Source organism: Ambystoma mexicanum, chromosome 5q, assembly GCF_040938575.1.
Source record: "Ambystoma mexicanum isolate Mex_15411 chromosome 5q, UKY_AmexF1_1, whole genome shotgun sequence".
NCBI classification, from domain to species: domain Eukaryota; kingdom Metazoa; phylum Chordata; class Amphibia; order Caudata; family Ambystomatidae; genus Ambystoma; species Ambystoma mexicanum.
The window spans coordinates 870,759,935-870,773,392 of NC_090933.1; the positions used below are offsets into that span (position 1 = coordinate 870,759,935).

General features: G+C 53.6%; 1 protein-coding gene across 1 annotated transcript in view; it reads left to right on the forward strand.

Annotated features, from left to right (window-relative positions):
- Positions 1-13,458, forward strand: part of TMEM67 (transmembrane protein 67) — a 2,125,990-nt gene that overhangs the window by 1,111,855 nt on the left and 1,000,677 nt on the right. Inside the window, exon 13 of the mRNA XM_069621352.1 lies at positions 4,243-4,366. Coding sequence (XP_069477453.1) covers positions 4,243-4,366 — 124 coding nt within the window. The remainder of the gene's footprint in view (positions 1-4,242; positions 4,367-13,458) is intronic.

A 13,458-nucleotide genomic window follows, 5' to 3' on the forward strand; every position in this document is an offset into this window, starting at 1 on the left:
AATAAGGGGCTCTCTGTATAATAGGGACCCAGGCCTGCCCTGTGAGACAGGCCTCAGAGGTGGGCGATCTTGCTATCGGGCATCTGGGGTGGGGTTGCCAGGACTTCACGCGTGTGTTTCCTTGTTTTGATAATCAGTGTCTTTCACCTGTGCCCCTGTGTAGAGGGTATTTTTTCTGAGAGCGCTATATACCCCTTAGGGGAGACTGGTTCTGTTGATGTGCAGTCGGCGCCTTTGTGGAGCAGAGGATCGGCGGTGCAGGCTTTATGTGTGGGCTGTTTGCGGCCCTCAGGTATGTTGCTGCAGCCCTTATCAGGCGGTAGTTCAGTTGTAGAGCATGAGCTGAAGGGGGCCGGGGCAGGGCGGGAGATGCAGATTGCTGAGCTCACACCCAGAATGCTGTTGCCAGAGTTTTTAGTATCTCCCAACCCCGGCCTCAGGCTAGCCTGGCTGTTGAGCCCCAGGTCGGGCTGTAGATGAGGTGCTGCAAGGTTGCGGAGGGCTAGGGCTGGGGCCGTAGGCGACAAACAACCCCCAGCTGCAAAGAGTCCCTGGGGAGTTGGGGTCGCCTATGGTAGAGCCCTCCAGGCTATTAACGGCGGTGCAGGATGTCAGGAGGGTCCGCAGGCTCACACGGCAAGTGCCGCCTTACCTCTGGTGGTGTGCTCAGAGTAGGTAGTGAGGCGTCAGCTGGCGACTGCTGCGGAGGCCAGGGGCAGCTGTAGAAGGATGGGAGAGGCTCCAGCTGGTCCACCGGGCCGCAGGAGTGCGTAGACGGGCCGGAGGCATGCTACGTCCTGGGCCCCTGGGAGCGTAGGAAGGCCTCCAAGGCTTGTAGGAAAGGTGGGTCTCTGGAGTGGGGTGCAGGCAGTGAGGTCCCTGTTGCCATTGGCCTTGATCTGCTCCAGTCGGGGGTCAGCTGGGCCCGCAGTGGTGTTCCAGGGTCACCGGGAAAGCAGATCAGGGAGCTCTGCTGCGCTGCTGCCTTGCCTCTGTCCTTGGTCCGCTTTGTTGTCAAGCCGCGCCAGAGGTCAAGGGTGAGCACCAAAGGGGACGGTGGGAAGCAGCAAGTAGATTCCTGACCCCGTTTGCGGCGGCTGCAATGCTGGTGGGGCAGGGGTATAGGTGTTCCCTCAGGCTGGCTGCAGCTTGGCCTGCTGTGTGCGTGTTGTCCCAGGGGCTCACATCGCGGCGAGTCGTCTTAAGGCAGCCGTGGTGAGGCGGAGGGAACTGCTCGGCCAAGTAGCTGAGGCGGCCAACGTTGATGGCCAAAATGATTTCCGCCGGGAAGCGGGAGCAGGACACTGAGACAGAGTGGAGCGAGTTTGTTGATGTACGCTCCGGAGGCTCGGGTGAAAAGCTGCGTATGGAGCCTCTAGCAGGTTCAGCGCGAGGCTGTGGGCGCCATTTTACTGCGTGATTCATCGCCACGTGCCGGGGGTGTGCAGATTGGGGGTTCTCCCCGCACTGGGGCCGTAGGAAGGCAGGAGTCAGGCAGTATGTGCCTCGGGTCGTGGGCTACCGCTCACGTTGCTTTTTGCGGCAGGAACGTAGTTTCACCGGCATATTCTCGTTGGATCCATCCGTGGCACCAGTCGGGAGCTCTCACAGAGCCGATCCGACAGCCATGGCTCCAAGCCACGCCCCTCACACAAGACTTTTGCAAAACGTTTTGTATCATTCGGACCTGTGAAAAAAGGGAGGGCCCTGTCAAAGGCTTCATCCATTTCCAGGTGGCTCTCTGGCTGCATCTCCTACTGTCATTAGCTGGCAAACAGGCCAATGCCAGGTAGACCAACAGCGCGTTTCACCAGAGCTGTGGCTTTTAGTACAGCGTTTGTCTGGTGTTCCCCTGCTTGACATCTGCAGAGCTGCTACGTGGAGGTATACCCACACCTTCACGAAATTCTACTGCATTGACGGGGATTCTAAAGACGAGGCCTGTGTTGGCCAGGTGTTAATTTGCATCCTTTTTGCTTGAGGTGAGTGCTCCAGTGGGAGTTTCCATTGCTTCTGTTGAGTTGTGCCGCCTTCCATTGGTTCTGGTGTATGTACTGCAATATAATCATATTCATGAGCATGTGAAAGATCCAGTGCTGAAGAGTGTTACTTCCTTGTAACTCATGTTCTCCAGCATTGGGATCTTTCATAGATTCACATGAAACCCTCCCTCTGACCCCTCTATGGCTCTTCATTGGTTCCTACTGCCACATTACGTGTGCTTTTAAGTCTGAAGATGGCCACCAGGGGTGGAGCTGAGGAGAGGACCACTGTCATTGATAATACACTATACAACTGTTAAGCAGTTCTTTGACTTAATACAGACGATTGCCAGCCTGACAGGGAATATGAGCATGTGAATCCATAAAAGATATCAATGCATGAGAACAGGAGTTACAGGTGAGTAACTTGTTCCTTCTTAGACAGACTGTTACCTACAGTGGAAATCATCCAGGCAAGCAAGCAGCTAAAGGTTTTGTAGTCCTGTAGATTGTATCCTACATTTTGGAAGGCTACACTATTCAGAAATATACCCCTAAAGATAATTTCCGCATCCACATGCAGTCAAAGCAGAGGCAGCATCTGTGGCATTTCAGAGGCATGTCTCTTTGGATGTCATCTACAGAACAGGTACCTTGGCTTGCTCATCAGCGTTCTTCAAGGGTACTGCATGGATTTTTTGACAAATCCCAGGATGTCGTCACTGCTTCTGTAGGGGGAGCCCCTTCCTATGAACGCAAGGAGGTGAGGTGCTACCCGAAAGTCCCTCTGGGGGGTGGTACTCGGAGGGTGGATCTCACGGGAGGGGAAACCGCATATGCGATCAGTGACGACTATTGTGGGAGAACGCAGTATCTGCCTAACACCTTCACCTCTCCTTCACCCCCACTCTCTCCATCCCTACCCTCCTGTCCCATTTACTTCTATAAAACACAAGAAGTAGGAAGAATGGACGTAACTGTCATGAAAACCGAAAATCATGAGGCTGGCTGGGAGAGCGCCAGTAGCGCAGCATTGCGGGACCATGCAGTCCGGCTGGGAGAGGCACGCCGAACAGGGGCAGAAGCCGCAGAGTCGCTGCAGTGCGCCGTAGAGCCTTCCACAGCGCCAGAGAGACATAGGGAAGCCTGCGACCAATCAGAGGGCTGCAGCCACGACCCTAAATGTATTTGGGTGGCTGAGCCTATGGTTTGGGTGGGAGGTCCCCAGAGGGTACAAGCAACCCTAAATTCAACTGTGCATGGAAAGTGTGGGAGAGAGGCTAACTTCTACGGGACATTAAGTGAAACCTTATGAAGACATTATAACAAGGAGAATAAATGGGGTCTGGGACCCGTACAGGTGAAGGGTATATCACGTAACCAAAATACCTAATCTTCCTTGTGATGGTACTTGGCGAAAAAGCGGCCCAGAGCTGTCAAATATCAGAAAATAAGATGAAGAGAACTGTGAGACTATTTTCTGTGAACGCAGTACTTCTCAGGCGAGTAAACCAAGTATACAAAGAGACTGTGAAGAGAACTGTGAGAGTAATACATATGAACACAACTTTGCAGGTGACTAAACCAAGTCTGTTTTTGAGACAGAGACCTGACTGAGAAGGAAACCAGGTCTGTCAACCAGGGTCAGGGACCCACCACCGTTTGTAGAAGCATCCAAACCACTCTTGTTCGTTGCAGCACCTGGTTGAGAAGGGAACCCGGTCTTTCACCGAGGGTCAGGGACCCACCACAGTTTGAAGGAGCATCCAAACTATTCTTTGTTGCAGTGCCTGGTAGCAGAAGGGATCCAGGTCTGCCAATCAGAGTTTGCGACCCCCAGAGACAGAGAATAAGCTTGAGAAAGGCCGGGGAAGGGAGACATTCCCCCACCAATTGTTGAACTGTCATTAGCCTGAGGAATGTTGGGGAAGGGAGACACTCCCCCAACAGCTGTACCGTACAAGAAGCATGAGGAAGGATTGGAAAGGACAGGTGGCTGAAGCTGCAGGGACAACACCAGATGCCCCAGCTTTGATGTGATGAGATTTTTTGCAGTGAAAAAGCTCCAGCTCCAGTCCAGGTATGTAGCAGAAGCACTATGGACTTGGAATACATTAGGCATTACAGTGAGTAAGCCTTTCATTTTGGCATGATCAAAATGTAATTTTGAAGTTGTTGAAGAATTAGATTGATCCTAAGTATAGAATATTGTGATTAATGCTGTATATTTCACTTTTTGATAAACTTTTCTTTCTCTAAGGGGCCGACATTAACAATTGGCTGTTGAGTCGTCGAATATTTTTGGTAGATACGTTAAGCGGACGTGAAAATGACATGGGAAGCCAGCCAAGAGTAGTTCGAATTGCAACTAGCCTAACGATAAGGTAAATCAGTGCACTTTGTACAGGAATATGTCTTTTTATGAAAGTATTTATATGAGCTCCCGGAATGGGTGCTGCAGCCGATCAGCTTGTTCAGATCACGGGCTGAATCCCATTATTGCGCATGAATTCCGAGCAAGCTGGAAGCTGTTATTGCCCACCCTGCCATCTTCCCCTCCAACCCTTCCCATTGATCTATTCCGCTTCCCACCTCCAGACCCCACTTATCTGATTCCTTGGGCAGTGCCACCGCTTCCGCCTCTTGGCCTGCCATGGAATGGAGCCCTATTGTGTATTTCCATGGCGGCCATCTTCGGTGAGTATTGGTTTGAATTAATCGGATGCCACATACTTCTCATTCATTTAAACAAATAAATTGCTATATGCACCTCAGATGACAATCCTGGGGTGCTAATAGCAATAACACCCAAGCCGTCAGGCTGGATCCGGTAATAACGCCACATAGACCCATTGTTAAGGCACTTGGGCCTCTAACATGGGCCCTGGGTTGTTACCACCCGATCAGGCCCACCAGCTCTGTTGTTATTGCTATTGTAATGACCATTTAATGTTTTTAAAAATTGGATATTTCACATATAGAACACCAGAGACTGTTTTGAATCAGGGAAAGATCAGTTGCATGTTTACACATTTTCTGGAAGATTTTTCCAGTTTAATGAAGGCTAGTAGTGTGGCATATCTCTTTAATGAATTACACTCAGAAGTTCATTGTTAGATCATGAATAGAATAGAGTAGAACAGAGCAGGTAACATGAACAAAACATAAAGCATGTCACAGAAAATGCTTCAATGCACATAACACATTGGCTGTGGCACGCCATCTACCAATAAAGACCTCACGAGCCGACAGATCAAGCGGGAACAAAAGGCTGCAAGAGAGACAAGGCGTATGAGAGATTCATTCATTATAGCTGCTAATTGTTTAATAGAATCATGATTTTCCTACATGAAACTGGGAAAATGTCAATTCAATGGCAGGACAGGAGGACCAGCATTATGGTCAGTTGAAAGCACAGAGACCAACACCCGCGCAAAGTGTGATACTGGCTTAATGTAAAAGGCCATAAAGGTGGGTGCGCATGACCAGTCTGTGACCCTTCAAATATTTCCCAGAGGGGCACCTGTGAAGAGTGTGCCAGGGGCCATTGCACGCCCCATCAAATTAGCTCCTAAAACGGAGAGGTCTTTGCCTGTCTCTTCGATAATGCAACACAGGTCATAATGCCAACCTAACCAAAGACAATGGCTGGGTAATGAGGGGCCCAGCTGTTTGAACAGGAGCCACTATGGCCCCATTCACTCTGACAGCAAAGCCCATCTAGTAATTTGCAAGAGTCAAAGGTGAAGCACAGAAGGGGAAGATTTTTCCATGGATTGCATTCTCCGACAGATTCCTCATCTTGAAGGATTATCCCCTCAGCTGCTTGGACAAATTTAACAAAGTAGTATAAATTGACAACATCTCCTTAGCCTCTCTATGCCAGACTGCAGCTGTAGTCCGGTGAGTCCCTGGAGAGGTTCAAGGACTTCAGGATTGCAGCAAAATTGCTGGCACTGGTGGTCCAGCAAATCTGCCAAACAATACTTCACAGTCAGTTCCAGGGGCAAGGACTTTAGGCATTATGCCCCCTTTGTGAGGAGGGCACAGTTGCCCAAAGCCAAACAAGGAAAGACGTTTCTCACGCCCCGGTAGGAGCAAGGGATCAAAGAAAGGCCAATTTTCCTCATCCTCTATGCTGGTGATGGCTCCGTTGTCTAAGCCCCTTTGACATGCTTCTTCGGTTGGAGGAAGAGTCTCCAGGCACTGAAATATATGGAAGGAGGTTGCCTCCGACGTCTGGTTCCTCCCAGTTAGTGGAGCAAGGGAACTGTCTACCCACTCTCAGCAAACCCCTGGACAGATCACTGCCTCTTCATCATCAGCCGTAACCAAGTTCCTGAGGAAGGACAGGTTGAGGATGGTGATGCTGTGAGAGATTCTTCAGGCTCTGCAATCCCAGGACTTGTTTGTTGATAGACCTTCGGGATGCCTATTTTTAAAATTTATTTTAAACAATCTTTATATGATTTATGAACCCATAATACATCAAATTAAATTGTCTCAGAATACTTCAATGCAGGTGGATACAGTTGGGCACACTCCCATTTATCATGGGGAATTTTTATTTTAAAATCTGTTTCTCCAGCATGGGGTCTGGCATGGATTCACATGCTCATGAATATTCCCCGTCAGGCTGGGAATCCTCGGTAAAGAAAAAATCAGTATCAGTTTCGTTTCTGATCTGTCTTTCGTAGTAGTAACCAATCACTGATCTCTGCGTCATACTGACCACAGCCAATGACTGCCCTCTACCTAAGCCTCTACCTAAGCCCCGCCTCTGGCAGCCATCTTCAGATTTTTATCGCACGTTCAGGTGTTGGGAGTCCTCGTGCTTAGCTCTCGAGCTTTTACTGCGTGTTTCGCGCTTTTTCAGGTGATTTTTCACATTTTTTCGGTTAATCGAGCCTCAAGCTCCACCGTTTCTACTCCCGTTAACGGCTACCCGTTGTGGGATTTTCCTACGCCCCTCAAGGGTGAAGATTTCGTCGAATCAACTTCTTGGAGGATTCCAGAAGATTCGCGGCCTACTTCGAGATGGCCCAGGATGCGGGTTCGTCGCCCTGACCCAAGCTGTTTCGCAGCTGCCCTGGATGCGGGCTGCAGAATGTGTCGAAGGAAGACGAACATTCGCGATGCCTCTACTGTCTTCATGGGGACAAGACTCATGTAGAGAAGGACTGCCAGTTCTGCAAGAACTTGTCGGAGCGGACCATGAGGGACCATCGATCCCATCTCGCAAGCTGGTTGGAGAAGGGCTCGACGGGTGAGAAGAAGAAGAAAGGGTCCGAGCGGGCTTCTAAGTCCTGTGCGTGTGCCCCAGCGACGGGGGCCCAACACCAGGTCAAGCGATGTGAGTCCGCTGGCTCCGGGAGCGCCGAAAGGTCGGGCTCTTCGGTCGCCAGGCAGGGCGCACCTTCTCCGGCACCGTCAACCACGAGCCAACGCTCCGGTTCGGGGAAGAGAAAGTCCGAGACCCCTGGTAAGCTTCGGGAGAAGCCCCGTCCGATCTCTGAAGAGGGGGAGCGAGGCGTCACCCCTCCCCCGAAGGAGAAGGCCCGGGATGCACCTAAGGTGGTGAAGGCCCCTACCCAGCAGGCGAAGGCCTCTATCGAGGCTATCATGGCGACTCTGGCCAAGCCGGCAGAGACGCCGCCAGCGCAGACTGCCTCTGGGACTAGAGTTTCCCTGCCGCCAAGGAGGGAATCCTCTTTTCAGCCCATCGTCGTGGCCGCCATGATGGAAGAAGCGAGGGGGGGCACGGTGCCCTCCTCGAGCTCGGAGTCAGCCTCGGAGGAGGAACTGACCGAGGCCGTGAGTAACCTCGAAGTCCAATTCGAGAAGGTTCGATCCCGTCAGGAAGATCCTCGGGAGATAACCGAGGAAGACGACGATGGTGAGGAAGAGCGGCCTTCCCTTCCGGCGCGGCCGGATCCTAGGCCTCAGGATGGCTCGGCGGCCATTTTGTCTGCCATCCAGTTCTTATGCTCTGAGATAAGGACGAGATTCCCACGGCCCAGGCCGGAGGACCCGCAACCTGGCCCGTCGGGAAGTCCTCAGAACAAACGACAGAGGACCCAACCCTCTCCTCCGCTCGCCCCCGTGAGGCCTACAGTTCCCTCCTCATCCTCCCACGAGTCGGGAGATGACGGTGCGTTGGGCTCGACGACGGGTTCTGAGTGCGACGGAGACGGAACGGGTCTCCCGTCTCCCGTCGCACGGGCCTCGCCGCCCGACGAGATTGGCTCATTCCACACCATGATCGCCAGGGCGTCCGAATTGTTCCAGCTCTGCCCGGAGGAGCAGAAAAACGAAGGTTTCCTCTATCAGCGCCGGGAGGCCAAGAGGAAGACGGTCATCGCGGTGCCCCTAATCGATGACATCTGGGAGGAGGGCCTGTCTGTTCTCAAAAACCCCTCCACGGCACCAGCCAAACGGGACCGGTACGAGAAGAAGTACCGGGTCCCCGAAACCGCTCCCCTGTGCCTCAGGGCCCAGCCAACGCCAGACTCGGTCGTCTCGGCGGCGGCTAAGAAGAAAGCGGCGGGGTCAGGAGCCTCGACGTCAAATTCCCCGCCGGACGGCGAGGGAAAGAAGTTGGATGCCATGGGGCGGCGGGTCATTTCGTCGGCGGCGACGACGATCAAAGCGGCCAACGCCCTGGCGATCGTGGCCCATTACGACAGGGAGCTCTGGTTTAAGCTGGCCTCGATATTGGATTTCCTGCCGGACGACAAGAGGTCAGAGCCCCTGGAAATACTGCAAGAGGGCGAGGTGGTGTCGGACCACGCCATAACGGTGGCAACCAATATTGCCGATACCGGGTTCCGCCAGCTGGGCAACAGTGTTTGCCTACGTCGACGGGGTTGGCTTCGGGCGACCTACTTCCATCAGGACGTCCAGACCAGGGTGTTGGAGATGCCGTCCGACGGCAGCAACTTGTTCGGGAAGGCAGTGGACGAATTCCTCCAAGCCATAAAAACGGACACGGAGACGGCCCGCGCCCTAGGAGCCCTTCAGCAACGACGGCCCTTTCGGAGCTCTGGAGGCAGACAGGGTGCCTCCAAGGGATCCAGCGGTGGCTCGTCGTCCTACCGCCAGGCGGCACGCTCCTCGTCTCAGGAGGCCTACAGGGGTCGCGGCAAGCAGGGAGCGCCTCGCCGCCGTCGGCAAGGTGGCCAGGGCGGCAAGGCCACCACCTCCAAGCAGGACTGAACCGGCCGTGGTCTCAGGCCCCCACCGAAGCACCCCGGTGGGAGGCCGGCTGGCGAATTTCGTCGGCATGTGAAGTCCATCTCCACCGACTCTTGGGTGCTGGATACCCTGGCAAGAGGACACTCTATCGAATTCCTGAAGAAGTGCCCTCACGTTCCAACTGTGGCCAGGAAGGAAAATCACGTCCCGCAACTGCTGTTGGAAGTACGGGCGATGCTCAGGAAAGGCGCCATCGAGCTTGTCCCGAAGAGGCTCCGGGGCTCCGGGGTGTACTCAAGGTACTTCGTCGTCAGGAAGAAGACGGGCGGCTGGCGCCCCATCCTGGACCTTAGTCGTTTGAACAAATACATCAGATCACAAAAGTTCAGGATGGTCACCCTCCAGCACGTACTGGGACAGCTGGAGGAAGGCGACTTTCTATCGTCGTTGGACCTGGAGGATGCATACTTCCACGTTCCCATCCTCAAAAGTCACCGAAAGTTCCTCAGGTTCGTCGTCCAGGGACGCCACTACCAATTCAGAGCACTGCTGTTCGGATTGAAGTCGGCCCCCAGGGTCTTTACCAAGTGCCTAGCACCAGTGGCGGCGCGGCTGCGCCAGCAGGGGATTCACGTCTACCCCTACCTGGACGACTGGCTCATCCGCTCAAGGACGAGGGAACTCGCCGTCGAACACACTGCGAGCACCGTCCAGCTACTCGCAGACCTGGGATTCGCCATAAACTACCCAAAGTCCCACCTGGTGCCGTCACAGGTGGCCCCGTTTCTGGGAGCGAAGCTCGATACAGTGAGGCGCCTGGCGGCCCCGTCGGAGGAACGGACGAAGACCATTCTAGGCAAAGTGCAGCGCCTGCTAGCCACGGACGTGGCCAGGGTGAGGTCCATCAAGTCCCTCCTGGGGATGATGTCCTCTTGCATCTACCTGGTGCGCCTCTGCAGACTACGGATGCGCCCTCTTCAAGAATTTCTCGACGCCCGTTGGATGCAGGCGACGGGCACCTTCGAAGACAGGATCCCCCTCAACGAGGTGTTCAGGCGGGCGATCCAGTGGTGGGGCGTTCAAGCGCACCTCACGGCGGGCAAGGACTTTTAGACGCCGACGGACACCTCCCTGGAAGGTTGGGGCGCCCACACCGGGGATCTCCACGCAAGAGGCCTCTGGCTCCCGGAGGAGAGGCCCCTGCTCATCAACGTCCTGGATCTCCGAGCCGTGTTCTGGGCTCTCAAATCGTTCCTCCCGTCGCTCAAGGGCAAGGTGGTGCGGATCTTCACAGACAACACCACGACAATGTTTTACATACGGAAGCAGGGAGGCACCAGATCCCCAGCCCTATCGAAGGAGGCACAGGGTCTGTGGCACTGGGTGGTCGCCCAGGGGATGTTCCTGGTTCCCTTCCACCTGGCAGGAGAAAGCAACACCATCGCCGACTCGCTCAGCAGGGAGCTGCGCGCGTGTCACGAGTGGGAACTGCGCTAGGATCAGGTGGCTCAACTCTTCCGACGATGGGGCAAACCCCAAATCGACCTGTTCGCAACAGCGACGAACTCGAAGTGCAAGAGGTTCGCCAGCAGGTTTCCCCAGCCGAGAAGCATGGGCGATGCGTTCTCGTTCCCCTGGGACGGCCTATACCTGTATGCGTTCCCTCCATTGCCGTTGCTGCTTCGACTCATCAGCCAGCTCAAGAGGTCCTGGTGCAGGATGATCCTCGTCGCACCGGCGTGGCCGAGGCAGATCTGGTTCCCGGACCTTCTGGACTTGTCAACGTCCCCTCCCATCAAGCTGTCGGCGGACGCGGACCTTCTCTCCAGAGAAGGAGGCGCCATCTTCCACCACGACCCGGCGTCGCTGAACCTGCAGGCTTGGCTACTGCAGCGCTAGAGTTCGGAGGCTACGATATACCGGCCGAATGCAGAGAGGTTCTTGCAAAGGCCAGGGCGTCCTCGACTCTCAAATGCTACGGTCATAAGTGGAAGAGGTTCTCTATCTGGTGCCGAGCACAGAAGATCAACCCCCTTCGGATTACAGCCCCTCAAGTGCTGCCGTACCTGCTTTCACTGGCAAAGGCTGGGCTAGCCCATGCCTCCATTAAGATTCATCTGGCGGCGATCTCCAGATACACCAGAACCACAGGACGGACGTCCCTGTGGTCCCATCGACTGGTAAAAGAGTTTATGAAAGGACTGTTCTGGTCGTTCCCGCCGGTGAAGGCCCCGGCCCCGGCGTGGGAACTTAACATGGTGCTAACCAGGCTCATGGGGCCCCCATTCGAGCTGATGCACTCCGCACCGATGAAGTTTGTGTCGTGGAAGACTGCATTCCTGGTGGCCATTACCTCCGCACGACGAGTGGGAGAGATCCAGGCCCTATCCTGCAAAGCACCGTACTTGACTTTCCATGCCTCGAGGGTGGTGCTTAGGACGCACCCCTCCTTTATGCCCAAGGTGCCGTCGGACTTCCATCTTAACGAGCCCTTGGTGTTACCTGTTTTCTTCCCGTCTCCTTCGTCGCCGGCCGAGAGAACTTTGCACTCGCTGGATGTGGCTAGAGCGCTGAAGTTCTACGTGGACCGCACGAAGAGTTTCCGGAGGACATCACAGCTGTTCGTGAACTTTGGACCTGTGACTCAAGGGAAGGCTCTCTCGAAGTCTTCTATTTCCAGATGGCTCTCCGGCTGCATCATGCACTGCCACCGGTTGGCTAACCGACCGCTGCCAGGCCGTCCGAGAGCCCATTCGACCAGAGCGATTGCTGCTACTACGGCGTTCTTATCTGGTGTGCCCCTGCTGGACATCTGCAGGGCTGCTACGTGGAGGTCGGCGCACACCTTCACGAGGTTCTACTGCGTCGATCGGGATTCCAGAGAGGAGTCCAGGGTCGGCCAAGCAGTGCTGCGCAACCTGTTCGCCTAAGGTGAGCCTGGTGAAGAGGTAAGAGATGCTTAATGTTGAGTTTTTTTTATTGCTTAATGTTGAGCCTTTTGCCACCTCCCGTGGTTGTGCATGTGTGTACTGCTATTTATTCTTATATTCATGAGCATGTGAATCCATGCCAGACCCCATGCTGGAGAAGGAACAAGTTACTTACCTGTAACTGTTGTTCTCCAGCATGGGTCTGGCATGGATTCACATGCGAACCATCTCGCCTACCCCTCTGCGGCTCTTCACTTGGTCATACTGCCTCTTCATGTGCTACCAAATCTGAAGATGGCTGCCAGAGGCGGGGCTTAGGTAGAGGGCAGTCATTGGCTGTGGTCAGTATGACGCAGAGATCAGTGATTGGTTACTACTACGAAAGACAGATCAGAAACGAAACTGATACTGATTTTTTTCTTTACCGAGGGTTCCCAGCCTGACGACGGGGAATATTCATGAGCATGTGAATCCATGCCAGACCCATGCTGGAGAACAACAGTTACAGGTAAGTAACTTGTTCCTTATTGGCGTTTCAATAATCACATTACATCGGGATTCAAAGGTGATTTATTCCACATAAACAAAACTAATACAAACAGTGAAGTATAAATGTAGAACTGAGACTTGAATGTACGATGCATTGGCAGACACTCTCTGTAATATGGGGGGATGCCAAGGGAGGCTGGAGTACCGATACTCTGATCGCGATTGGGAAGTAGAACGCAAGCGCATGGTTACATACATATCAAGCACAGTACCTCAAACAATAATGGTAATGCATTCAGGGTAGTTTATCATCCGAGGGGTGAAACATTGTTAAGGTGAGCTGCTTCCGGGCTTCAAAGGCATCCGTGGAGTTATCATGGAGCCGCAATGCTCCAAGCCACGCCTTTGGCCTCACACCAAAGATGAAAGTCAGGAAGCCACAATGGGTATTGCAGCCCTTTTTAAGTTTCCATGCCATGGCAAGGCACCTTTTCGCCAGAACGCACACCAGTTCCATAAACTTGACGACAACATGTTTATATTTACTAGGCTTAGGATACACACCCAACATGCATTCAAGTGGGCTCCAGTGGTACGTTATATCTGAGCCTAAAACCCCTGCACCTTCGCGCATTTGCAAAACATATGGATTAGTTCAGCGCCTTCCTATTCGCACTATTCCCAACTGTCTATAATAGCGTTCTATTCTTTGGCCAGCACGTGGGTCTCCTGAAGTAGGGCTATATTGATCTTCCTGCGGGTCAGATAGGATTTTACCCAATTCCTTTGCATGTATGATTCCAGGCCTCTCACATTCCAAGTTAATACCTTAATTTGTGCCATGGCCAGCGTACCTTCGCACT